Source organism: Coturnix japonica, chromosome 3 (genome assembly GCF_054131305.1).
Source record: "Coturnix japonica strain WE chromosome 3, WE-NBRP24, whole genome shotgun sequence".
Lineage (NCBI taxonomy): Eukaryota > Metazoa > Chordata > Aves > Galliformes > Phasianidae > Coturnix > Coturnix japonica.
This window is the reverse complement of record NC_140665.1, coordinates 44,469,785-44,497,023: the sequence shown is the minus strand read 5'-3', so window position 1 is coordinate 44,497,023 and position 27,239 is coordinate 44,469,785. Positions and strand designations below refer to the sequence as shown.

General features: G+C 36.5%; 1 protein-coding gene across 9 annotated transcripts in view; it reads right to left on the bottom strand.

The window, feature by feature from the left end:
* The window catches only part of UTRN (utrophin), a 326,938-nt gene that overhangs the window by 29,352 nt on the left and 270,347 nt on the right, over positions 1 to 27,239 (bottom strand). For all 9 annotated transcript variants that reach the window (XM_085541440.1, XM_015858078.3, XM_015858082.3 and 6 more), the window contains 7 exons: positions 21,987 to 22,048; positions 20,932 to 21,006; positions 15,964 to 16,165; positions 11,786 to 11,871; positions 7,713 to 7,870; positions 5,119 to 5,285; positions 3,137 to 3,248 (listed from right to left, as the gene is read on the bottom strand). In XM_085541440.1, coding sequence (XP_085397566.1) covers positions 3,137 to 3,248; positions 5,119 to 5,285; positions 7,713 to 7,870; positions 11,786 to 11,871; positions 15,964 to 16,165; positions 20,932 to 21,006; positions 21,987 to 22,048 — 862 coding nt within the window. The remainder of the gene's footprint in view (positions 1 to 3,136; positions 3,249 to 5,118; positions 5,286 to 7,712; positions 7,871 to 11,785; positions 11,872 to 15,963; positions 16,166 to 20,931; positions 21,007 to 21,986; positions 22,049 to 27,239) is intronic.

Below are 27,239 nucleotides of genomic sequence, written 5' to 3'. Positions count from 1 at the left end.
ATATTTGTGGGAAGCTTCAGCCTCTGCTGCTATACCACCAACATCTGCCTCTGGCATTGTGGGCCAACAGAATACAAAAGGAAGCATTACTTTTGTAGCAAACCTCATAAACACATACATTTTAAATTAACACAGAAGCACACAATTCTCTGATAACTTGAACATATGTTCAAATTTACACACTCTTTCCCATTCAGCAAAGCACATACACTTTTCAATAGCATCTCATGGTCCTTGATAGAGGCAAAAGAGAAGATACCACAAAAAATCAGGTTATTAATGACACAAGAAATGTATTTTTGTCTGTCACTGTTGCATCAGTGATGTCTGCATTGTGTAGTACTATGAAGATGACCTTTTTCTGAACACTTTCAAATAGAAGCATTTCATAGCACTTTTTCACTAAGAGGCATTAGAAATTTTGTGAGCAACGAAAACAAGCTGTAATTTCAAGAGTAACACTTTTAACTCAAAATTTTACAAGTTAAATTGCAAAAGAGTAGTAGATCATATAAATTGGCTAGCTGAGCAACTAGAGGAAAGCATGTTGAGCAGCTGCTTGATATCAAAGATAGTTCTGTGTGGTGTTTTTTTTCCAGGGAAAGGAGTAATAATCTCTGAGCTCCACAGCTGGAAGCAATATTCTGCATATAAAATACTCAGATTTGCCCATTCTTGCTGTTTTCTCTGATCTTCCCCATAGAACAACCCTATTTTGTTAACAGTGAAGTGTCACCCTTGGTGAGCTGATAAACTTGTCAAAATGAAACCACTGACTTTCTTATGTCAGTTGCTTATAAAACATCGAGGCTGCTTAATGTTCAGGAATGTAACTGTCTTCTCTGGCTGTCAGTAGCCATTAAGCTTTCTGATTACTTACCTAGAGGAGGAGCCTTAGCAGGCACTACTGCAGATAAGCTTTATTGTGCCTGAAGCAAAATTTTCACTCTAGGGTAAAGTAAAATTCAGCTAATACTTTCTGACATCTTTCTTATCCTGTTCTGAGCTTCTTCAGGGTAATAAAATTATGCTCATTTCTCTTGCAAGGTAAATTGCCAATGAAAATTACTAAAATTAAAAACACAGTCATTAGGAACATATTTACTTTGGACATCACATTAAATTCTTTTGAAGACCCAGTCATTCAAAATTTACAGTAGATCATTTGCAAACAAAATGTAATGGAAGATAACAGAAGAGAGCTCCTAGAAGGAGTAAGGTATATCCTGAAGTTAAATACAGTCAGTTGATTCTGACTGTATTCAGTGGCATCAAAAATTACTTTAGAGTTCTCTCTGCCAACATGTCAAATCCATTTTATCTTTACTATTTTTTATTTCCTTATGCTGAAGAGGTTAATCCTTGCACCCACCCTTTTGCACGGAGAGGCTACAAAAAAAAAAAAAACAAAGTTCCCCAAATTAATGGCTGTGCCAGGTGTGTGTAGTGACACAGAAACTCAACAGAAATCAAGCTTGCAATGATTAAGTTTTCGTCATTGCTGATCTGAGATCAATATTCAGATCAGCTGCTTTTAAGGTTTTGCTATGGAATACAGGAACTGATAAGTCAAAATAATTTGGAGAAAGAAAACTGATGCAGTAATTATTTCTGCTTGGAATTAAAAGATGTAACTGATACAGAGAGTCACATTCATATAACCCAACCATCACTACTGTTCCAAAAAACTAAAGACTTAAGAGTATTCCTGACTTAGATGCTAGATTCTGACTGTAGGATTACAGTGAATTGCAGAAATATATATATATTATGTATATATATATACATAACCAAAGTAGCAAATTATTGCTAGTAATCTTGATATTAATGCATTTGTATCAATACATTTAGGTAAAAGAAAGAAGCTAGATTTCATTAAGGCAGTTCAATGAGAGCATGTATTTTTAGCCTGCTTTGCAACAAAGGCCACAAAAATAACACCAACAGCATCTGAATCAAGCTTAAAAGATTCTAAAAACATGCTAACCTTAGCAAACCAAATGCACTCTTTCTGTTCAGACTATCCGTATTGTAATATAATGAACTCTGAGGAATAATTCATGGATCTTCGGCACCTCCATTTTTATGATTGTTTTTTATTGTGTAGACTCAGCACTATTCTATTTTTTGGGCATCATTCCATCTAAATACATAAGCTATTCTACCAACATGCTGCAAACCATTTTGCAAGTTCTTGAATACTACATTGCATTAATTGAGTTCAACCTGTAGGGAGGCTTAGCACCAAATTAGTACTCCAGCAATACATAGGACATTACTAGAAACAACAGTAATAAAGTAAAAAGTAAAGTAAAAGTAAGTAAGGTAAGTAAAGGTGATTTTTCTCCATAGTTCTATCATAATTGACGATACCAATATCTAGACCAGGCTCTGAATGACATTATCTAGCTTGCACAGGAGCCTGACTAGATGACCTCTAAAGGTCAAAATGATCCTATGATTCAGTAATAAGCAGCACTAGATTCATTTTGTGAAATCAGTTCTTCAGTCATGACTCAACTCAGATAATAGTTAAAATGAACTGCATGTAGGTACTGATTATGCAAGTTAAATAGCCATGTCTTAATTCTGTTCATATAATGGGTCATTTCAGATCTGAATTTGTTCTATGCATACAGACCTTTTAGCACTGTTACTTAAATTATATACATGTTATGCTATTAAACTTTATGATTGAATGAAAATTCTTCTGAAGAACTATGAGACTAGTCTTAAGAAAAGCACCTCTTTGAGATGCCTAAGTTAGAGCTGATGCATCTTGTTCTCAATCTTAAAACAGCACATGTGCACACATTCAAGCACTGCAATTATATTCAATATTTTGGTTTTATTTTTACAAAACAAATAAAGTTCCCTCAGTGAGTATTTCTGAAGTGGTTATTAGGAGTAGACAATTCTCCCCATTTCTACAGACTTTGAACACAGTGACTAGTACAGCACTAGTAAAGCACCAGATGACTTTCAAAGAGAAGAGTGAGAAGACAGGCCATGCAAGACAGATGGAAAAGAAAGTCTGGCAGAATATCAAAGTGGCGAAGGACAGTTAAAAATAATTTAGACTACAAATAATATGGAAAAACAACCCCTTAGGAATGGGCAGTAAATAGGAACTCACCGGTATACAATACTCCACCATTGGGTAATGTAATTTATGTCCCTTAGCTGTACGGCCAGAAAAGAAGCAGCTCTGACAGACATCATAGTTGAAATGTTTTAAGCTCCGGTACCTATGGGGACATTAAAGAAAGTGATTAGAGCTTCCTAAAATCAACATTAAGTTGATTTATTTACTCAGGTTTTCTTTAGGAACATCTATATGCATAACAATAAAGCAGAAAATGTGTTAAATATACTTTTTACTAAACAGAGCCAGCAGGAGAATGATAGTTCTAATTCATTTTTAAACCAAAACTGGATTATGTAATGATTCATTTCCAGGCTCCACCCACTCTTGTTTTTATAGTACAGTAGTTCTGACCGGATGAGGTTTTATCATTTGTCTGAAACTAAAATGAGCTTTCTGAGGCAAATTGAATAGCTACTGAATAGTTTAAGTTTAAACAAAATTGATTCCTGAGAGCAGTTCTCAGTACCCATCTACGTTTTTTCCCCCAGTGAGTTTCATGTTTTGTTTTGCATGACAATAAGTGTTTATAAAAGCAAAGGTTTGCTTTTAAGGATGCTGATGCAAAAGCTTGTAGCTTTTACTCAAGAGCCCATGGATTAAATGGCAGCATCTGCCTACTGCTAAGATGCTAGACACGTTTGTTGTGTTTTGTTGTTTTTTTTTGCAGATCTCTAGCATCATTACAGAAATGATTAAAAATGAGTCATTCTTTTGTCTTCCTTTCTCTTTTGCCTCCAGGTCCTCCTTTTCCACACTAGATATTTCAGTACAGACAAGATGCATCAGCTCTAACTTAGGCATCTCAAAGAGATATGAACTGGAGATTAGCCATGCTACACTCTGACAAATGTTAATTAAGAAAAATAGAAACATCTATCTTTCATCTCCTCTTAAGACAGGCAAAAGACTTTGATCAGATTAATAACTTCTGGAAGTACTTAACACCTCCATATTTATAGTAAAAGAAGACAATCACTAGCTCTTACAAGACTGACTAAAGTTTTCATGCCTAAAGCTAGGTGGGATGAGTCTGACCAAAAGATCCATATTAATATCCTTTAACATAACAGAAGCACGGAAAAAGAGAAAGTATGAGGAACAAAAATAACATGCCTGCCTCAGTACCTGAAGAAAAGCCTTAGAATCACTTAAAGGTAAGACTGATTTATCATTCCTAAATAAAACACAGAATTACATAACAACAGTAGAAAAATGAACAGTTATGTTTAGCTCTGCTCCCCTAATTCATTTTGCATCTTTTATACTCTGGAGCAATCAATAGACAGATGTATGTTAGTTCTAACAGTACTCATAAAGAGCACCAAATAGCCAAAGCCTCACGATTCACAGTAAAAGCATACTGCTCAGGAGAATAACAAGGAGAATATCCTTGGAGGCATTTTTCCTTTGAGAATTCACAGCTTCCTTTGAACCGTCTAAACTTATACCACATTCAATGCTTCGAGATAGGAACTGTGCAAGACCGTGCAAGTCTCATCAAAGTAACATATAAATGTTTGTGCTAAACAATGAAGGATTGCTGCTGAAGGGAGTTCAGTACTGGCTGACATGACTGACTGCTTCACAGTGCTTATGGAGGAGATGGGGGCAGGTAGCCAATTCACCATGAATCCTCTTGCTCCACATGAGAAATAAATAAGCATTTTCTTTTGCTCTTGTCCTCACAAAACATACAGCTGTCTCTTGTATCCACCAGTGCCAAAATACTTGATAACAGCCCATTCTGCACATCTGCCAGTCACAAGACCACTGGGTATTTACCAGTGGGACTAGATGAGAACACAGTGGTTCAGGAGCTCATGTAGAGAGATCCACTGTGGTCTAACCAGGGGTGGCAGCTCCCATAAAATGGATAAAATGGTGAAAAAGCAAACGTGGAACGTGTACTTGTTGCATGTAAAACAAACAGATATTTTCAGAGAAACTGCACCCAGTTCCCCTTCTCTTACCTGAAGCCAACAATTGGACATTCTTTGCAGATGTTGCACTTGGCCTGATGTTTTGCTGTTTCTGCAGCTGCCACGCGGTGCAGAACTGGTAGCCATACCATAGACTGTGGCTCTAAGTGCATCCAATCTATAAATTGTTTTACAGTAATTTCTGGCTTATTGTGGTTCTGTGGAAAGTACATATACATATAAATTTTAAATAATAGAAATAAAAAGAAATACAATTTTAGAAGACTCAACAAACAAATTTTCCTTAGCATTCAAAAAAAAAAAAAAAGAGAAAAATAAATCTGCCACTTTATAGGCAATCATTGAAAGAATGTAGCAGAGCTAAAATAATAGCATGACTTTTTAAGATCAAATAAACATGTTTCCATTCAAGTTGTAACTAATAGAGGAATCTAGCTATAAAGGAATTATGTTCATCTTATTTGTCAGCAATAAGAACAGACATTGTCTTTCTGAGCTCACTGTAACAGAATACAATTTAAAATGAAAGCTATACTTAAAATTGTAACACATGACTAAAAGCAATGCAAGGCTTCTTAAACTCAAGCCTTTTTGTTTTTTCTACTAAAAGGAAAAAAGGAATAATGTGCTTTCCCTACCAGCAAAATACTTGTTTTCACTAGACTGAGAGCTCTGACATCCTGCTGCATACTCTGAGCTTTCCTAATTATAAATCATAGAATCACAGAATGAATTAGGATAGAAAGAACCATAAAGATCATCTAATTTCAACCTCCTGCCATGGGCAGGGCTGACACCCACTGGATAAGGTTGCCCAGGGCCCCATCTAACTTGGCTTAGATCACCACCACGGATCAGGCACTCACAATCTCTCTGGGCAACCTGCTTCAGTGCCTCACCATTCCTTGAATAAATAACTTTCTTCTAACAGCTAACTTCTAACTTCTTCTAAATATATCCTCCTAGTTTTAAACCATTCCCCTTTTTCCTATCGCTATCATACCATGTAAAAAGTCAGTTCATCTCCTGCTTATAAGCTCTCTTCATGTACAGGAAGGCCATAATGAGGTCTCCCTGGAGCCTTCTCTTCTCAAGCCCATCTCCCTCAGCCTGTCCTCAAAGGAGAGGTGCTCCAGCCTCCCAGTCAGCTTCGTGGCCCTCCTCTGAACCCACTCCCTACAGCTCCACCTCCTTCTTATGCTGGGGGTCTCATGTCCTCATGCCTAGATGTTGTACTCTAAATGAGACCTCACAAGGAAGAGAACTTGAGGCATTGATGTGAAGTCAGAGATCAAATGGATCATCAGTATAAACACAGTACTATAAAACACATTGAAACACCACCTTACTACTGTATCACACTCATGATGAACAGTGTGGGAAGATGGGGCAGATGACTTGAGAAACATAAAAGATTGCTCCTCTTTGCTACTCAAAGTCTGCCACTAACAAGTTAATAATTCATTTTAGTATGACTTGAATCACTTGAGGCCAGTGATAGATATGTCAATCACCATCCCTTATTGTCTGAAACAGCAACGTTAAAACCTTAGAGAAGGTTTTAACATTAAGTGGTTAAAACAATTTCCATGTGTATCCAGCAAATTATTCAAGATTTCTACCTACAGTCTCTCAATCTCAGTCATCTCCGAGTTCAGAAATGAATTAAAAAAGCTAAATAAACAAATAGCTGTTAAAAAACAAAACAGAAAAAAAAAAAACCCAACAAAAACAAAGCCAGCACAACTGGATTTTCAAAGCACACAATGAAAACAAAAGTGTTTATAAAAGAATCGTGAAAGAAAAATTTATTACAAATTCTTGATAACACTTAAGCTGTTGGATCCAATAAAACTACAGATATTTAAGTAAGTAATTTTATATACTGTGATATTTTAATCCATATATAATTTCTGACAATGCATAAAGCAGTCACTGTCACAGAAGTAATGTACTCCAGATGTACAGTTATCACTACCACACAGCCAGAGCCTTAGGCATCCGTGACAAATCCTGAGTTAGGTTGCGTTCCACTGCGACATCTTTTTTCTTCTCATCTTCTTTAAACAGACAGAAGCTCATTGCGGCCTCATTAATTGCCTGTATGCAGTATGGACTTGAACAGTGGGCTGTAAGACAGCTTAATTTCATGTTCTGATCTGCTGCATAAAGTCTCACAATATATAACATGACTGGTTGAAATTTCCCTGAAACCACAAGCTCTATTGTCAGAAAAACAATGCTAAATAATTTCCTTCTGCATAGGGTAAAAAGTTAACATTGACATCATTTTCTTGTTCTGTTGAAATCACATCTTGTTCCAGCAAGTACATCATCCCTATAGAATCAGGTTCGAATGATGTGAAGCAGGGTAAAATGGCTGCTGCAAAAATTTTAACAGCATTCATAGCAGCTCATGTCATCATTAACACAAATATTTATATATTCTTTTGCTAGAAGGTAATTTGATTGTCTCCTAAATGATGAATCAGTCTTTCACAGCTCAACTTTAACAATAACTTCCCAGTAATTTTAACAATATAGTTGCACGAAGTTGCACCAGGTAAAAGTAAATCTCACAGGGCTCAGGACAGGTTTTTCCCATGAGGTTTTTGCTATCTCACCTGCTGGAAGCAGCTGCGCACGCTGGGTTCAATGTTGCTGCCACCAAAAGCTGCCACTTCACCAAGCTGCCGGGGGATCTGGATGGCATCATGCAGCAGCAGGCCGAGCTGCCTCTGGTCACACATTTCTGTGGGACCCGACACTTCCTTGAAGAGATCTGCAACATCAACAAGAGGCACCAGCTCATTTCATTTTCATCTATGCTCCTCTTACTTGGTAAAACCACAGCTTAAGTTTTGTCATTCCTTTAATCCAGATGTAGGTACAGATGACCGCAATCCCATTTCCAACAGAGTACCCTCACCTAAATCTTGACTACTTTGACTACTTTTTCTGCATCTGTAACCACACAAATGAGAGGAATCAGGCCAAATGAATTGAACCATACAGCTTCATGTGGTACTCCCCAATAAATAACATTGTTATAGTTCCTACTACCCACAACCAGCTATGTAGAAAAGTAAGAGATGTAACAAAACTGAAAGAGCTTTTTGTGCTCAACAGGAATCATATTTGCTTCCTAGAAATCCACATCTGTTTCCACACACGTTTCTTTTATTGATTCCCATTCCTAAGGCACATGACAAGCCCTGAAGTATAAATGGTGTTCTGGGAAGCTAATATAACTGAAAAATTTGAGGCTGAAAGGGTCAAGTAAATTGTTCCCTACACAGACACTTACTGGGGAAAAAGATACTGCTTGTACCTACTTCAGTGTCACAGAAAAGTATTGAATTAAAAGGCCTATGTGCAGCACAGAAAATATTTCTTAGTTCTCTATAAATTTGATTGAGCTTTTTTGATGTTCCAGCATCTTCAGCACCTAGCAGTAAGACAAACCTCACAGACAACAGTACTGACAAGCACTGCCCTGCTGTAGGCTTGTTGCTGCAGTTGAAATAGTTTTCCAGTATTTAAGAGCCCTGTTAAAAAAGATGATAGGGCAAAAAATACCTGCTTGACTTTTTAATCAGACATTGTCAGTGGAGACAGGTACCACAACATCAATTTGCTCACTGCTGCAGCTGGGAGGAAGAGGAAACTCTTCCCCAGACCCTAAAGCTCTTGTTGATTGGGATCTAAAAACCAGAAGAAAAATGACATGACAGGATAGAGAAGGAGAGTGATCAGCTTAGGCTGATGCAAAGAGAAGATCAGAAAAAACAGTTTAAAGCTCAAACTCCTCCAAAATATTCCAGGAACAAAAAAACCAAAAAACAACACTGGTATCTGAGCCATATCATTGAATGTCAAAGTCAAATTGAATAGCATCCTCCTCCTTACAAATCCTCAATGCCACTGGTGTGATGATGCTCAACTAAAGGCTCAGAAAGCAAAAATGTCCCTACTATATGGCCAACATTGCTATAGAAACCCACAAGCTGTATCCTAGCAAAGGAGATCTAAAAAGCAGCTGTAAAGTGGCAGAGATAGGCTCACTGATGAAAGTCAAGCAAGTCTTTTCCCCAGAATCACCAAGAATGATGTGAGAGCAAGGTAAGGCCGGAGATCATTTCCCATACGTTGCTCACATATACCCCTTTGTTCTGGGGACAAAACAGAGCATAACATTGATACAGACATATCAGGTAATCAGCCCCACAAATGGAAAAAAATATAAAAGGCCCTGAACTACTTGCTCTACAACCAAAGATGAAAACAGTTCACTGCAACTTGCTTATGTTCACAGGTCCATTTTTATTCACGGGAGCATCCAGGCATCTACTTGAAGTTAAGCATGTCTTTAAGCACCTTCAAGAACAGGCATTCTTTAATTGAGGCTCCAGTGTTTTTTCAGAAGTAGCCAGGATTTTTTTAATTAAAGATTCATTCTCATGTCAACTCTGTGCAGTGCAGTGTATTTAAACGAAGCTTTATTTGAACATAAAACCATTAAAACTGGTTGAATCGAAAAGGTCTATCTATATTGGAAATAAATATGCAATCAACAAAATTACTATTTGTACTGGAAGTGAATGTGAATAACGCTGGCTGTTAAAAAGATAAAATGAAGAGGGGAAAAAAAAAAAAGAAAAAGAAAAAGAAAAAAAAAAAAAAGCTTGATATTAGAAAAAGAAAAGAAGTGAAGAAGTGCAGAAGTTTGATTTTTCCCAAAATGGAAGAGAGAAAAATGAAGGTCAATTTTATTGGTAAATTGAAATTGTCATTCCTTGTTTATCATATTATTTCAGAAACCTAACATCTCAGCAGCACAGAAATTACGTTTCATCAAGATGATTCCTGGAAACCTAAACTCTGTGCAGGCTGACACAGAAAACACCTGAGCAGAAAGCTGGATAAGCAATTTACAAACACCTGAAGGGTCCAAACAAATGTTTTTTTAAACTTTTAGTAGGAGTAGTAGGAGATGATAAAAACAAAAGCAAGAAAGTTCACAATGGAGGTCAGTTTGTGACATATGTAATGATCCCAAAATGCTGACTGCGTTCCCACCAAATGCCAAGAACCCATACATACATGACACTTCCATTTCATTCTTTTTTCCACAAAACCTTTTTCACAAAGTATTTTACTTTCTGACATTTCCATGGCTAATCAAGAAAAAAACAATAAAGCTAATAATACACTAAAGTTATCAAAGCCAGGCATACTGATCAACAACAAAAAAGTGCATGCATTAACTGATTACTAATTCTCTGCCCTGGGAGACCATGCTACTATTTCAGTTTCAGATGTATTTCAAGTTGAAGTTACGACCATTTGGCATGGAAGTCTCCTGGGACCTTTTTCCTGCATTAACTTTCTTGGTCTTTCCGAAAAATCGGCAGATCTGCTGCTTTTACTTTACCATTAGGAACAAAACAAAGACAAAAATTAATCCACTGCAGTCATTTCCTCATTTTGCTTCAATGTCTGTATTAAGCAAATGTAAGTATACTAACTGGCTCCCAACAGCAGTTTAAAATGCGTTTATTCTCAGTTGGAATGATGATTTTTTTTAACAATATTTTGGTAGGGCTATTATTCTGTTAACCACAGTCTAACTCCCCAACTGTAGAAAATCTTTCAATTTTGCACCAAATGGTGAATTACCATCTGGTATGTCATTGTTAGACAAAAATATGCCCACAAGACCATTTTGTTATAGACTATCTCACTTATATGTCAAATGACAAAGAAATTAAAAAACAAAGTCTTACTAAGGGCTCTAATTCAAATGCTGAAATAGGCCTCAATACATAAGCAGTTAACAAAAGTACAAATAGCTTATGCATTGAGGCCTATTTCAATATCTGAAATTTTGAATCCAGGATTACAAGGTTACTTTAAAATGTTTTTAAAGAAAGCAGAAATTGATGCAGAACTTCAAAAGCACATGGCAAATGCTGTTGCTAACCATTTTATACAGTTCCTCCAAATATCTAAAGGAACTGCTGCCATGAAAAGCAATTTTAAGACTGTGTGCCTAATATACAACTGCCAATCACCTATGATGCTCTTATACAAAGCTTAATCTCTCATTCTGTATTTCTCATGAGACTTTGTCATAAAGTTTATTGATTCTCTTCTACTCCTGCAATTATTTTGGTCAAATATTTTCAGCAAATATTTTCAAACTACTCAGTATTTCTCAAGCTTGTGAGGTTATTTAAATCAATATCATCTAAACTTTAATTGTACCATTCTGTCAGTAAGCACGTGTTTTGGAAAATTATCTTCAGAGTTTCAAATCATCTTTCTTATGCATAGGAAAAAGTCGTTTGTTGTTGTTTGTCAAAATCAGAGAAGAGTTGAACAAAATTAGTCAAGTAGATCACTTCTCTAGCTTCTACACAGCTACATTTCCTTTGTTTTTGGAAGAACTGTAATGCTGTGAAATATGACAATGCATAACTCACATCAATACTTTCCAGTCAGGATATAGATACTATGTTCTCCACTGTCATAGATGATTACAATAACAACAGTTCTTTTTTACTTACTCATAAGGAAACGGTCTTGCTGCAGGCACAAGAAATGTAATACTGCAAATTTTTGCAACAATTTGCATTATTACTATGCACGACTTTATATGATATACAAAAAAGCATTTTATAAAATACATTCTTACATCTGTACTTCTCTTCCAGAAGGCCCTTAGATAGAGACATCAACCCAATTTTCAGGGACTGCACTCGAATTTTTCCAGTTCGGCCACTGAAATTATAAAAACAGAACAATTTAATATAGTTTGTTTCATTTCACTACAACTTGAGTCCATGGAAAATAAAAAGTCATCAGTGAGTTCTTTTTCATATTTCAAAATAAATTAAAACTGAGCAACACATTACATATTACAAAAACTCAGCTAAATAGTTTACATGTCAAAACACTTCACTCTGCTCCAAAAGGACAGAAATTTAGCTCTATAAAATCCTCGATATGACTTTTGAATGAGATATGCACTGAAAAAATGCATATAAGCATGCAGCAAGAAATCTGCTATGAAACAAGCACTTCAATCTAATGCCAAGTTTTCATATTGAAGGAATTTCTTCCACTTCATTTGTTCCTTCCATCTAAAATGTTCTGATATACATGTGCACCAACACAGAGTCAATGACAGGCAGTAATTAAACAATGTAGAGCTGTTATTCTTTCTAAATAAATGACCTCAGGCTCATCTTATACAATGTGAAAAGAAATACACAAGGCAAATCTAAAGCAAACTTAACAGACAAATGGCTGTAAAAGCAAGTGATTTTTAAAAGTGCAAGAAAAACACTGTTCAAACAGATACTAAAACAATAAAACCAGGCTATATGGAAAAGGACAACTTTGAACTTCAGGATCAGTGCAAGAAACATTCTGTGAGAGATCTGAGGATTTCTGTTTCCAAACTCTAGAAAACACTATACGATTTGTCTTGAGATGAGACAGCAAACAGACCATGAGAACACTAGATGAGCTGTATACATTTGCAGTGGCATCCTGCATTTAAGGTTAGATGAATCCTACTCCAGCAAGAAAGATAATAATACAATTTATATCATCCGATATGTTAGTTTGATCACTTTTGTGATGGAATATAATATATTCTTTAATTACTTCTGGAGTGGTTATTAGGTATCCCTTTATATTCTCCCCAATCAACATACGTTCTACTATCTGATTTACTTCACAAATGCTGCACTGAATACAAGATTATTAATTTATTCCTGGTTTCTCAGTACATTACCTAACCACCCTACAAATATTAATGCATTTTTCTTCACAACCATCACCTAATCTTGTGAGACTAGACAGTATTATCTTCTCTATTCCATAAGTTGAAACAGAGGTACAGAGAAATTATTGCCAAATTAATCAAAAGCGCACATTAGTTTTACTGCCTAGCTTGAAAACCAGGACCCAATTTTCCAGAATGTTGTAAAAGTGCCACCTATTTTATACATTCAAGCTTAGTTTCAAATTACCTCTTTCAATCACAGACAAGACATCATTCTGGCAGAGCCTAACTCATATACGGTTCTTTTTGCAACCTTGATAATGCTTTCAGTGTTCTTTCCTGAGTATGGTTATCTGTGTTTTAACTTTGTATTCAATGGAAAAACAAAGTAGAGCATTCACTTGTGCCTGATTTAATTAAGGACTTACTAGAGTATTTGTGCATTTGTTTGTTAAAGGAAGAAAATCAGGAAAACTCAGCAGTTTAAAAGTGAGAGCGTGTACATAGAGGCTTCAAAGCTCTCCAGGTTTCAGCAGGCTGTTGCAGGGACTGTGAAGAAGTTCCTTAGCACAAAAACCGCTTCCTTAATAAATTATAAATGGAAAACAACCAACAAACCTCACACTAAATCTACAGACTTTGCAGCACTGATTCTTCTTATTCAATTATTTAAATTTACCCAGCCTACATAGCTACAAAATCAACGACACTGTGAGATCATTTGGTCGAACTCCCTGCTCAGAGTTCCTGCCAAGGAAAGAGGTCAGACTCATCAGTGGGTACCGTGCTGCACAGGTAGAGATGCAAGAGAGAGTGGAGCACAATTAACTTTGTTGCATGTTTTGAACTCTACATCCATGGAGAGACCAATCATTCATCTGTTTCAGAAATCTAACACAGCTGCAGATAACATTAAAGAACTTATTTCCTGCAAAAAAAATGACTATATCTTACAATATCAGAAACAAATGATGAAAAAAACAGTGTGAGCAAAAACATAGCCACAGAGTCAAAGGAGAGAACGCTTTTATCCTATATTGTGTTTCAGTAGACAGCAGAATTAGAGGATGCAGAAAGGCAGGGGCAGTGGGGAGGTGGGCAGTAAGAATAAGAAATACAGATAACAGTTGCAACAGGGCCATGTATATTTGAAACAGAAACCATGTTTCACATGCCTCCCACTCCTCAACTCAAGGCTGCCCTACACGAGCATAAAAACCTCAGGCTGGGAGAGGCCTGGGATATTAACATGATGTTTTAATTTGTCAGGTAAACTAGAAAAACAATAGGTAACAAAAACACAAAGCATACAGAAGTTTCCTTACGGGAAATTCTTATTGAAATAATGAGTCATTGCCCACAATTAGTAGTACATGTAGTATATATACTCATATATTGTATGACAGACTTCAAAATATCTGAAATAACTGATTTCAAGGGTTGTTAAGTTATCTCATACTGAAATCTATTGGTCCATTTTCATTGGACATTTTAGAAAATTTGACAGTATATAGTCCAGAACAATAACTAGCAGCTATTGCTTCTGGACGATTTAAACACGGGCCTGCCAGCATGATTTAATTGATCAACCACTTTATTTCATGGCTCTCATTTGAAAAAGGAAAAATTTTATTTTTAAAATTATCTGGACTAACATACTCAAAGTGCTTTAAGTTTGCAAAATGTTTATAGGGCAAATGTTGCTTTCCAGAACAACCTGTGAGTCCTTGAGGAAGTAAAAGTCACCGAGTCAATTTAATCTGTTTCTCTCCTGTGCTCAGCTTGAAGGATGAATCATTTCTGATGTGTCAGAAACCAGAATACAACAGGCTTGTCTACTACTTCTAAAAATAAACTGGTTCTTTTTAAGGGCCAAAGACATCTGTAGGTAAGTCTGAAGAACCTCCTATCTTGCCATCAATCTGTGAATCAGTAATTAAATCTCAGGTTAATAGCATGCGACTAACAGATGCTTTTTGTAGACAGTTTAATGATTTGAAACATTGTATGCGTATAACACCAGTGCAATAAACAACAGAAATGCCAAGAGACAAATTAGTTCTTTCCTAAAGGCCAATTAAAAAAAAAAAAAAATACAGCTGAAAAGTGGTGCCTGTTCTCTTCCAGCAAACTTTTTTCTTTAATGGATTTGACAGGGGAGCAAGGAAATGTGCTGTAAGAGGTAACCTTCATCCTCCATTTTTCAAAGTTTGAAGTAATCTTAAATACTTTCATCAGTTTGAACAATTGCCTATACTAATGCTTTCAACATTAACATCAAGGGAAAATGGGAGCAACAGGAAACATTACTGAAAGAGAATGTGTTGTTGCTTACTATATGCATTTTAAATATGTACAAATTAAACAACCAATTTCTAACTGAAGTTAGGAAGAAAAGGTAAACCAAAAAAATAATGGCTGAGTGATCAGTTTGAAAATAAAAACCTTGTAACTACAGAAAAAATCCTCTGACCTTATTAAGCCTCTCACTCTAAATATCCTATATTATTTAAGTGGAGCAAGCCGCTGATCTACTGTTGTAAACGAAATGTATATTCATCCACAAAACAAAGATCTGCAAAATAAAAACATTTGCCCAAAGAAGTCCTAGTCATTACTTTATGAGCTCTCTAATATTCCAGAAGTAGTGACAAGGAGTCTAATTAACAGAAATGTTCCATCTGACAAAAATATGGGAATGCTAAAACATAACAAGTAGTCAGCATATAAATGGCTTATTTACTCTGTCACAACTCTTTCAGACCCCTGCCACAATAACTAAAATAAAATTTAAAGAATCTATGAAGTAGTACTGGTCTGTACTAAGGGCTCTTGCAATTTCTCATTTTAAGCTACTGCACGTTAATCACTGTAACAAAATTATCAAAAGGTTCAGCTTCTCGAAAAATAATTTCTTCAGGCTGAATCATTTTTCCATTGTGAACACTTCCTCCAGAAAGTAGACCTGAAAAAATCATGTAACAGTCCTACAAGTCTAGCATTTTTTATATACGATGTATCTTCATACAAACTAAGTCAATACAACACTAAATTACCATAAACAAGAGCTTATGACTTACCTATCATACACATTGAGTAGCCAGTTAAGACACATATCTACACAGAGAGGAACATTAACCATGTCATTGTGTTTCTCTTCAAGTCCACTGTAGATGGTAGTAAGACAGCTGATCACATCCTGGACACCAACGAGCTGGTCATTTTGACTCAACTTGTGCTGTTTGAAAATTTCAGTTGTTGTGTTCAGTTCTAACAGGTCCACTAACAACAGAGAATTAAGAAAAGAAAAAAAGGTATGAATACAGATAGCTGAGCATAGCACTGAAATAATTGTTCATGTGCATACTGTAGCAAACAATGCAGATCATTAGCATGATCCCAAGAAGCAGTTTCCATTTAGTAATGTTATGGAGAGAAAAAAAAATTCTCTGCTAGCAGTTCACAGCATTTTAGTACAATATATTTTAAAAAATGAATCAGGAAGAACACCACAATAGCACTGCACACTTCAGTAGAACATTTAGAAAGCCACTAAAGTAGTAGATCCTAACTTCAGATGCGCACTAGACTTAGTTTACTGCATTTACCATAGAGCTGAATCAATTTTCAAGATTATCACTTTTGATTAAACATAAAGCAAAGCAAATTCTTAGGTGAAAATATTCTCCAAAAGGCATGTACTGAGGCCTGATTAAATCAATAGCAGCAGCTAAATGGAGGCTTGAAAGAAAGTAGAGTGAAGGAAGTGAAACTTGTTTTGTTTTCCAGAGCACTAAAACCTATGCTTACACAAAAAACATTTTCATCTCCTTAGTTACAGCATGCTTTCTGTAGCAGTTGATAACACATTTTATAGGTGACGTGGGTTTAATTTCAAATCTCACACAGATGTTAATCATGAAAACATGGTTTCGTCATGATACAAACAAAAAGCTGTCAATTAACTCTTTTAATTCCTCTTGCAAAACAAACTGGAAAAACCCAAACATTTGGTGTAAAAGAATTAAGAGTAATATAAGTCTAAGAGTATTATAATATCTCTGATATTTTTGGACAGAAATAAGGACTTCAGCAAAACAAGCAAAAGATGATACATTTTTTTAGTAGCATAAATGCTACAGTACATATAAAGGAAGCATCCTGAGCTTATGCACAGCTGTTTCTGGAGATCCAGGAATGCATTTATACTGTCATTTCTCAAAGGAAATGAAACATGATGCATTATAAATTGCTCTGTATCAGTGGTACTCAATAGGGACCCTAGAAGGGCAGTTTGTGCAGATTAGGTAGGTCTAGCTTGGGCTGAAAATAAGTACAGCAGAAAAAAAAGCAGGAGCAAGGCAACACTAACTGCTATGAACAGTATGTCAAGGATTTACTGAGCATCTAGCAGAAAAAAAATAAGGTTATCAGCCAAAAGAAGGTTGTATTTCCAATCCCATTATATTAATCTACCTTTTCTAACACCAAAACTAACTGCAAAATGAGGAACTTTGTCATCAGTTCTCTGACTTTACCAGGGACATCTGTTCGTTTTCCATTTCCTTTTTGTTTTGTTATTGTTGGTTTTTTGTTTTTTTTTTTTAAGGTCATCTTCTTGGGCTTGTAAATAAATGCCAAACATGATTTAACAAACATCTTTAATTGTAGCAAAACACCTTGCCACTAGTTTGACCTGAGACAGCCAAAGGATTTGGCAGTGTACTGCAGTATCACTTTCTATATAATCTATGTAATATACTGGGAATATCTCACAGGCATATTTAAATTATCAAACAAAACAAACGAAAACAACATACACAATGCAACACAGAATATTTGTTGAGGGTGTGGAGGAAGGGGGCTGGAACCTGCTAACTTCAGGCCTTATCTGCTGGAGTTAAGATCTCACACTCAACACTTCCGCTAAAGCATTTTAGAGGGTATTGGAAAGGGACTTTCAGTATTTTCACACTAAAGGAAACTGCTGTTGTAGTAATGAAAATTAAGCAACACTTGTACACCATTCATGAAGAGCAACCTGAGGAAACTACTGTCCCTCCTTACTTCAGCATTCAGCTGGCTGAATGGACTTTGGGTACAAACAGCTACCCTGCTGCAGTAAGGGCTGCACACTAGCACAGTCCCTGGACTGGTCTGAGGTAAACAGAGGATACTTTCTCATTCCACTTCAGTTACTGAATGTTTTTTAAATTAACAGTATTTACACAAATGAGGAAAAGCTAATGAGACTCACATGCCATTGCTGGCATGAAACCTACTCTATACCTATTGGTAATGGGTGAACGGTTGGACTGGATGATCTTTTAGGTCTTTTCCAGCCTTGATGATTCTATACAGCTCTTGATGCATTTCTGCAGTACTTCTGCACCTGCTCAAACATGTTGTATGGCCAAAAACCCTACTGACCAGCCAGTGGACATAAGGGTCATGCTTTGTCCATCTGCACTGAGGAGACTTTCCCAAAGGAAACTAATAAACAGAAAACATCATTCAGCATGGTTCAAGCATGTGTGTGTGATGCACTTGGGAGCAATTGATGACACACAGTTGGTAGTGGCAAACGTAAAAGTGCTGTAACCCCAGAGAAAACAGGTAGACATTGCTGTGAAACTTCTGTCAATGCAAATGTCTAAGCAGATAAGGTAAGTCTGTGCAGCTCTCTTTCCGTAAAGTGTGCCTTACTGTTCTTCCCTTAGCTATGTGCAGTTAATATTCTTCCTGGCATTTTGAAGTTTTATATCACCTAAAGGAGCTTAGTGACAGCACTCAGAATATACATGGAGGTTTTGCTCCCTCTTTCCCTTTCAGTGCTACACTTCAGTATGTGGAGCAAAATCATTTTTTGGAAATGAGCTGAAGTATGCTGCACAGTAGTAAAATACTGTCAGAGCCTGGTGCTCCAAACCTGCTCTATAAATGCAGCAGAGGATATTCTCTCTGGCACCATTCTTGCGCTACAACAGGACACTGCTGCCAGCATATATGCCCCACATATCCTGAGACAGAAAAACTAACCAAGTTCTTGCCAGCCTGTGATCTTTCTCAGCTTCCTTCAAAATAAATACAAGGTACGTACATACATCAGTCTCTGTAGAAATCTACCTTCCAAAACCAGACCAAGCAGAGCAAGGTGAAACGTGATTCTATTTGTCTATTTCTAAGGGGACAGTAGGGAAAAAACAGCCTTCCCCCTACTTTTTCTAGCAATAGCAAGGACAGAAATGAAACAGATCTTAAATTACTTACTTCTGAAGCTGCTGGTAACTCAGTAATAACTCAGTATTACCAGTCCTTACTGCAAAGTCAAAATCCATCAAGTGCAAGCGAGACTGAGCAACCTGCTTCAGCTGTGCCCTTGGAGTTCTCACCAAAAGGCCTTTTCATCTGCACAGACACTGCAGCTGTGACAGCAATTTGTCACATTTTACAATTTACAATGACCTCATTTTCTAGTGATTTGTTTTGACAGTTTCTCTGCCTTAACTCATAAGCTTTTCTAAGGCATTCTACATCCAAACACCTTTAGAAATCAGTTAAAATTACAGGAAATTACATTTTAAATTATAGGAAGACTAAAGTAACTCAGACAAGAAAATGATTCTGTCCCCACCTTTCAAGAAATTCATCAACAATAAAAAGTCAATAATTCATCTTACTCACTGTCTCCTTCCCCAGAGACAGAAAGTTGTAGAATTCATCTTTGTGAATAATCTGCATTATCCATCTTTAAAATTCACATTGCTGTTCTCTCACAAATTACATAAATGCTTTGTCAAATATACACACATAATAAAGATTTATTTATTTATTTATTTTGCTGTAGTGTAAAAGAAAAGCAGGTATGCAGTCTCCATTGTCATGCGACAGAGATGGAGCAAGCACAAAGCTTCATAAACAAGGCACACAGAATCTGTAAAGATGACAGTTTTACTCCTGGCTCTTTCAAACTGGGATATTCTCTTTAGCTCTCATTGCTTTTGCCTCTCTCCACTTGCACCTCTCTCCTCTGAAACTGGATACACTATTCATTTTGATAGTAGCTCACTTTTGAAGGCTATGAATGAGGAGAGCCAACCACTGCAGTTGACACAGAAGTTGATATATTTTGTTGAAAAAGCAAGGATAGGGAGTATATTCCTCCTCAAAGCTTATTAGATGTTACAAATGCAGTCTGATCTCTACAAATTGCTAGACTATTGGTATGCTTGTCAAGAACAGGCAGCGTTCTTGGATGATCGGCATCCATCACGTGCAGTCTGTTTTCTCAGTCCTTCTTGACAGTGGCATACAGAAGGAGATTTTTACTTTGCTTTCTTACTCTATATTTTTTCTTAGGTACATGTTGATACATACTGTTTGCCCCGTACAATGGATAAGCAAAAAAATGATCTTGAACATCTTTTCCCATGTTCTTAATATAAATACACATACTATTATTAGTAGTAAAAACATCTTATTTTGTCATAGTCTGTTTTAAAATGTACAGTAATACCAACTATCCATAACCAACTATACAAACCCATACTCTACATTTCTGTACATGGAATGTCCTACATTGCTCTTTATGTGGAGTTCACCAAGAAATATATTCTCTCTCAGAGGATTACTATCAAAGTTAAATCATGCAGTCGTAAACACTTCAGAAAATTGAATTTGGTTCTACGGAATATTGTAAAATTTCTCATTTTATGTTAAGGTTTAGAATATTAGCCTTGATCATTTGAGATGTTACATATCAGGAATAGTATACAACAGGCAGAGGGTTAACCTTTATCTTCCTGTCACTTCTTAAGATATTATAAATGGGCATACTACTTCAGTTTGCCTTCCACACTCCTTTTTGGTCACTGATTTTATTTATATGTGACAATACCCACTATTGGGAATTCTTGTCATTTCATTGGTAGACAGTTTTTCAAGGATGTATGTGGTTCCCTGTTAAACATTAATATTATGAAGCTTAAGCTCACCCTCCCTTCCCCAGTTACTGTTTAGAAACTGTTTGTCTCAAAGGGCAAACTTACAGCACAGTGCTTTCTGCAGTCGTCGGATTTTGATGGCAGTACGATAGGCCGAGAAACGTACATTGTTCAAGTCAGCTGAAAGAGCAGAACAGAAATGTGAGCAGTCTTCAAAAGAGTCCACAAGTCTCCTTCACACATAATTTTTCACACTGCTACATACTGAAAAAGCCCGACATCCTTTATTTTCACTGCAACAAATTAATAGCATGTATCAGAACAAACAAAAGCAACGGACAAGTTATTCTAAAGAGAATTCACCTGCAGAGAACGCCTCATGGATCATGTGGTGATCTCAGTGTGTTCTGAGATCACCACACCAGATTCTAATCACTATCTTAGGCAGATGTAACACATGTCAGAGTTTTACATGTATTATTAGGTATGGAGCTTGGTGGCATTGCATGTGGCAGGGGTATGGAGATTGATGGTCCTTGAGGTCACCTCCAACCCAAGCCATTCTATGATTCTGTTAAGCAGAGCTGAGTAGACTTCAGACAAGTGTTCAAATACAGCACATTTATCAAATATCTTAAAATTCTGTCAGACAATATACAGACATTAAGGGCAGCAAGGGTCACAGTAATGGGAAAAAAAATGGCTCTTTAACCCATTATTTCCATGTGATGACTCTCTTAGCACCGCTTTGAAAGAAGAAGTCAGATAAGTTCTATTTTACAAATGGATAAGCACAGTAATTGGTTATTATTCTCCACACTTAAAAGCATTTTATCCTTACAGGCATGTTGAATTCATTGTACTGCAGTAAGGTCTAGCTTTTAATGATAGCGCAGATGCTCTGATATATTAGTTCACTCCAGACTGATAGCCCACATCTTTGAAAAATCTGATATGAGCTTAACAGAAATAAAATACAGCACTAAAGAACAGAGTCAGAGAATATTTTTCAGAATGAAAATTACAGACATGATCAAGATGCATCTCCTCAGAGTGAGGAGACACATACAGCCCATGGAAACTCAGATGTGGTCAACAGATTAATCCAAGCTTTCACTCATGGAATGACTGTCATATGAGGGACTAAGAAATGCACTCACCTAATGACTGGAAAAGGTCAGTCATTTTAGGATGATCCCAACAGGTTGTCTGGGTCTCATGACTACAAAGGAATGAGGCAGTCAAAATTTCAGGCAACATATATGCACATGTAAAAAGGACAAAAGAAAAATCTTCTGACTTTGTGTTAAAAATGGAAGAACTCCATCAAATCTTTTATTGAAAGACCTGATCTGCGACACTCAGCTCCTCAACACTTTTAATTGCTAAGTTGAACAACAGCCCATCATTAACATTTTCATTACAACATTAACTTTTCATTCTAAATACGAAGCAGAAGCACCTATAAAGCTAAAGCACATTAGTAAGTTGAAAGACAAAGTTTCCTGCAGCAGTAGCATAGTAAAAATACTTGTAATATGCATTTCAAAAATAAAAAGCATTGATGTTTTACTTTAGACTCCACTGCATATCTGAACACGTGTATCAGAAAACATATAACAATTGTAAACTTTGTGTGCAGCACACCTGATTGAAAATCTGATCACTCATCCCACGCTTAATCTGCAAAGTATCATAGAATTGAAATTCAACAGGCAGCATCAATTAGTATCAATTTGTTACAAAATTAATTTAAGAAGCTGTGTTAAAAGAATCGTAGTACTCACTTTACAAGTTTATAATGAAAAGGTAGTGATGCTTGGTTAGCAGATAATAATTAATGAGAACAGAGCATGGCTTATTTAATTTTTGCTTCTATTTAAAAATTCACACACATTTTTCTTATGCACAGGAGTATTTTGTTGTAAATACTGACTTCAAATGTCCATTAAATGTAGTGTATATTGTATTTTCACACTGTACGCACAGCTGTGCCTTAGAGGATGCACAATAATTTATCATTGATTATTATCACTTTCTACTGCATAACCAATGAAGAATGAACCCTTTTATGCTAAGTGGTGCAAAACCAGAGTCTAGAAGGCCCCTGCTGCAAAAGTGTACAGAGACAAAACAAGTTCTTTGAAGTGGAGGCAGGCTCCAAACAAAATAAGTGTTGAAAGTCTATCTTTCACGCTACAGTGCCCCGGTGGCGCAGTGGTAGGAATGCCGCGTTGCAACACCAGAGGCCCTGGGTTCGAATCCCCCCTGTGGCGCAAGTGGTAGAAGTGCCGCTCTGCTACACAGAGGCTCGAATCCCGGAGGGTTGGACTCAATGATCTCTAAGGTCCCTTCCAACCTGCACGAGACTATGATACTATGATCTTTACACTGCACCCTGCTGAGATACACTACTGCAAAGTGCACGCACTGTGCCTCTGCACTGGGGATCCAAGTACCATTTTGCATTCTGTACACCAGTGTGACCTTTCCAAGTTTGGGTCTGGTCTAGGCCTTTGCAGTCGACTTCTCTCTTCTCATTAGGCCAATCTTTCCCACTAGGATACTGACACCACCATGGATTTTTGAGGTGGTTTTTATGGAAGTTCATAGCCAAATATGTATTTCTTATTAATCTAGTATGAATGAATCCTCTTTGTCATTATTATTATTACAGATGATTGAAAGGAAGGAAAAGCCCTGCACATGACTATATTTAAACATGAGGGTTTTATTCAAAATACAATCCAAATAACATATTCTGTTAAGGTGCTGGTTGACTTTCAAGTGTTCAAAATTCAGGAAAGGGCTGAAGTATACCCCTCTATTTGAATACAATCCTTATTTTTATTATGTATTTAAACCCTGACTAAGTTGACCTTCTTTCCTGAACTGTAAGTTTGATAATATCACTGCGGAAATCGCATTCAAGGTTTCTTTCAAATTCTAGTTGGTGTGTTCAAGGTCTTGATATGCTGAAATCCAAAGTCAAGACACACCAGTATTTAAAAAACAGGTTTTTCAGTATCTAGAAAGACATTTTTAAAACAGCGTTATGTTCATCCTTGTCCAGAAAAGTCTTTTCAGAAAACAAGTAGCTATACAATTTTTCCCCTAGCAGGGGAAATATGAATAAATCACAAAGAAGCCAATGTGAAAAGAAGGATGTATCAGGGTTTGGTGTGGTGCCAAAGTAAAGGTAACTGACTGTACAGCACTCTCACAAACCCAAGTATAAAACAAATTACATTATGTTAGGAGATATATGCATTCAGTAAACAGGAACAGAAATATAATATAATGGCTGTAAAATAATCTCAAAGCTAGTCCTGAAGCTGCCAAATATCTGCACTACTATGTTAAATGGGATGTCATCATTATTTCATTAACCGTTTAAAATTGGGATTGAGAACAGGCAGACTGGCAGAGCACAAGAGGGTTTTGCACCTAGGGAGGAATAATTGCATGCACCAGTACAGGCTAGGGGATGATCTGCTGGAGAGGAGCTCTGCTGAGAGGAACCTGGGCGGCCTGGTGGATGATAGGTTGGCCATGAGCCAGCAGTGTGCCCTCGTGGCCAAAAAGGCCAGTGGCATACTGGGGTGTATTAAAAAGAGCATGGTCAGCAGGTCAAGGGAGGTGATCCTCCCCCTCTCATACAGAAAGTTCTCATATAGAAAGAAGTCATCCAGAGCAGCCTGGCAATCATACATGGATCCAAAAGAGAAGAGGAGTGGGCTGACAGTGAGTGAATCACAGATGGAACAGCCTGTTTACATCAAAGGAGTCAGCAACGCCACTGCTCTGGTTAGGATCTGTCCATCCACTAAACATATTCCACAAGTTAGGCTTCATTTTTGAGACACCAAAGAAAGACTACAGAGAATGGGGTGAGGGGGGAAAAAAGGTGTCTATAAATTAAAAAAAGAGCTAAAAACAAACAAACAAACAAACACCTGTGGGGAAGGTTGGATTCAATGACATTCTCTAGCACAAAGTTTTGATAAAAATTTCATAATATGCAAGGATTTCTATGTGTGCAGATAATCTTTCTATGCTACAAATAAAATCCTCAGACAAAGGAGTCATTTTATTAAACACTCCAAACAAGAGGCATGCAAACCACAGTGCTTTCTGGTGATTTGGTTGGTAGAGCAGCTCTTAGAAATAAGATCTTTCTCTGTTGCAGATCCAGTAGTTTTCGCGTTACTAACGCAAGAAGATCAAGCACTGACAATTTTGCTTGGAAGCTTCACAGTACTAGATAGACTATAAGAGATAAGCCAGACTGGATTAAACCAAGGGAGATCTTTGTGATCACGATCTTGTGGCTCCTTTCTATGCAAGCTCATGCCATTAGAAATCTATTTAAAACACGCACTGCTTTAGTTACAATGTCAGGTATCACCCAGAGAATAAAGGTAGAATTCCTTTGCTTCTCTGACACCTTGTTTGCTAAACATAAATAGCACATATAAGACCTACAAGAACAATAAAATTCATAATAAAGGATTGCACATTTTCTTTATAGGCATTCAACATACATATTGGAAAAGTATCATCCCTACATCAAAGGTCCATAAACAGTGAAAGCAAGACAGGCAACTTGCACTGTTGTTTGTTTTTTTTTTTAAAAAAAAATAAAAATTGTTCTACTCCTTTTCTGAAGATTTGAGGCAAAATCATTTTACAACATCACGAAGAGAACTGAAACTTGATTTCACTGGCGTTTATAATTTCTGCTATGTCCAGAAGGCAATTAGTGAGAACTGAATGAGTTGTTTTCACCACACAGAGGTTAAGAAGTCTTCTGGAAAATTCAGCCCTGCTGGTATCTATCTATCAAAGACCATGAAGAAATGTTATTTTCCTACAGAAAATAATCTGTAACTTTCAGTGATGGAAAACTAAGGCTGCAAAGAAGCTAACCTGAATCTGAATTTGGAATGATGCAAAAGCTGAATGGGGGAAAAAGAAGAATTTTACACGCAAACTTATCAAAACTCGAGAAAAGTCTGTCATTTTCAGTCACCGCACTAAACTGAAAAAACTCAAAAGAGGCACTTAACAAGGGCAGACAATCTACAGTCTTTCATCATTTCATGCAGCTACTGTGCAAGTTCTGTCCCCAGTTTCTTTGATCTGTGCTAAAACAACAAATGTGTTTACTCCTGGTCTCACGGTTTAAAGTCCAATGATTCTCAAATTGCAAAGTTACAAGCAAGAAGTTAATCTTTGAGTTACAACATCCTAAGAAATTTCAGACTGAAGGGCCAATTTTTTTGCATACAAGAAGATACAGAAAAATCAGATTCATCTTATTGCCATCAGAACACCATTTCAGTTCAATAGCTTTTTAGAACCATTTACAAAATTGCTTAGTATATCGTCAGGAATATTCCAATCAACATTTACAAATAATATCAAAATAAAAGGTCTAGTTTTATTTAGATAGATCTAAAATTTCACAACATAAATACTACTTCTTCATGATCTAAAGCTGGCAAATGTTCATATGCTCATTTTTCATAGCATCTGCTTCTCCAAAAGTAAACTCCTTGGTGTAGGTGATCACTGATGTGTCTTTGTAGTTCAAACAAAGTAATGTATGGCAAGATTAGTCAGTAAAGAATTTTAAGTATTTCACTGACTAAGCCACAAGATCCAGTATCATTTTTTTGGTTAGTATCAGACAACTGAGTTATTCAGAATTAAGAGTGTTTCAGTTCTGCTGAAACTTAGCATCACAGTACAAGGAACAACATAAAACACTCATTCATGAATAGATTACAAGGCAAAACAGTGTAATTTTAAAAAGTCTAAATGTATTTGTGTAAATTTAAATAACTAAAACCAAACATTACAGTTATAATATTCCAATTTTTAAAAACCCTACATATTAATGAACTTCTCTAAAGCTTAAGTGACAAACATTTGCCCTTACAAGCTGCTTCTTATCCATTATGTTTGCTTTCTAATTATAATCAGTAAAGATAATTCCTGTTGAAAACAGATGATGATTGTAAATGAGCTGACAGACAATAAGCACTTATGATCTCTAGAAATAAGAATCCTATCAAAGCAAATGAAACAAGTTGCCAATCTCCGTTTGTTTCTTTGACTTACAAGAAGAAATAAATAAATTCACTCTTTTTTAGCTTTTCCTCTGCAATAAATATATAGAAAGCAAACTTGTGTGCAATTACTTACTACGGGCCAAGTATATACATTTGTTGATAGTCACTGGCAAGCAGCTTGAAAGACGACTCTGAAACAGTACCCAGAATCCCTGCTAAGAAGCTTTCTGCTCTTGTAGCAATTTGTCCAAAATGCTTACTGAGGTCTTTACTGATTACAAATGAACCTAAAGAACACAGAACTCTGAGTTTGCTGTCCTTGGCAGATTTCAGAAG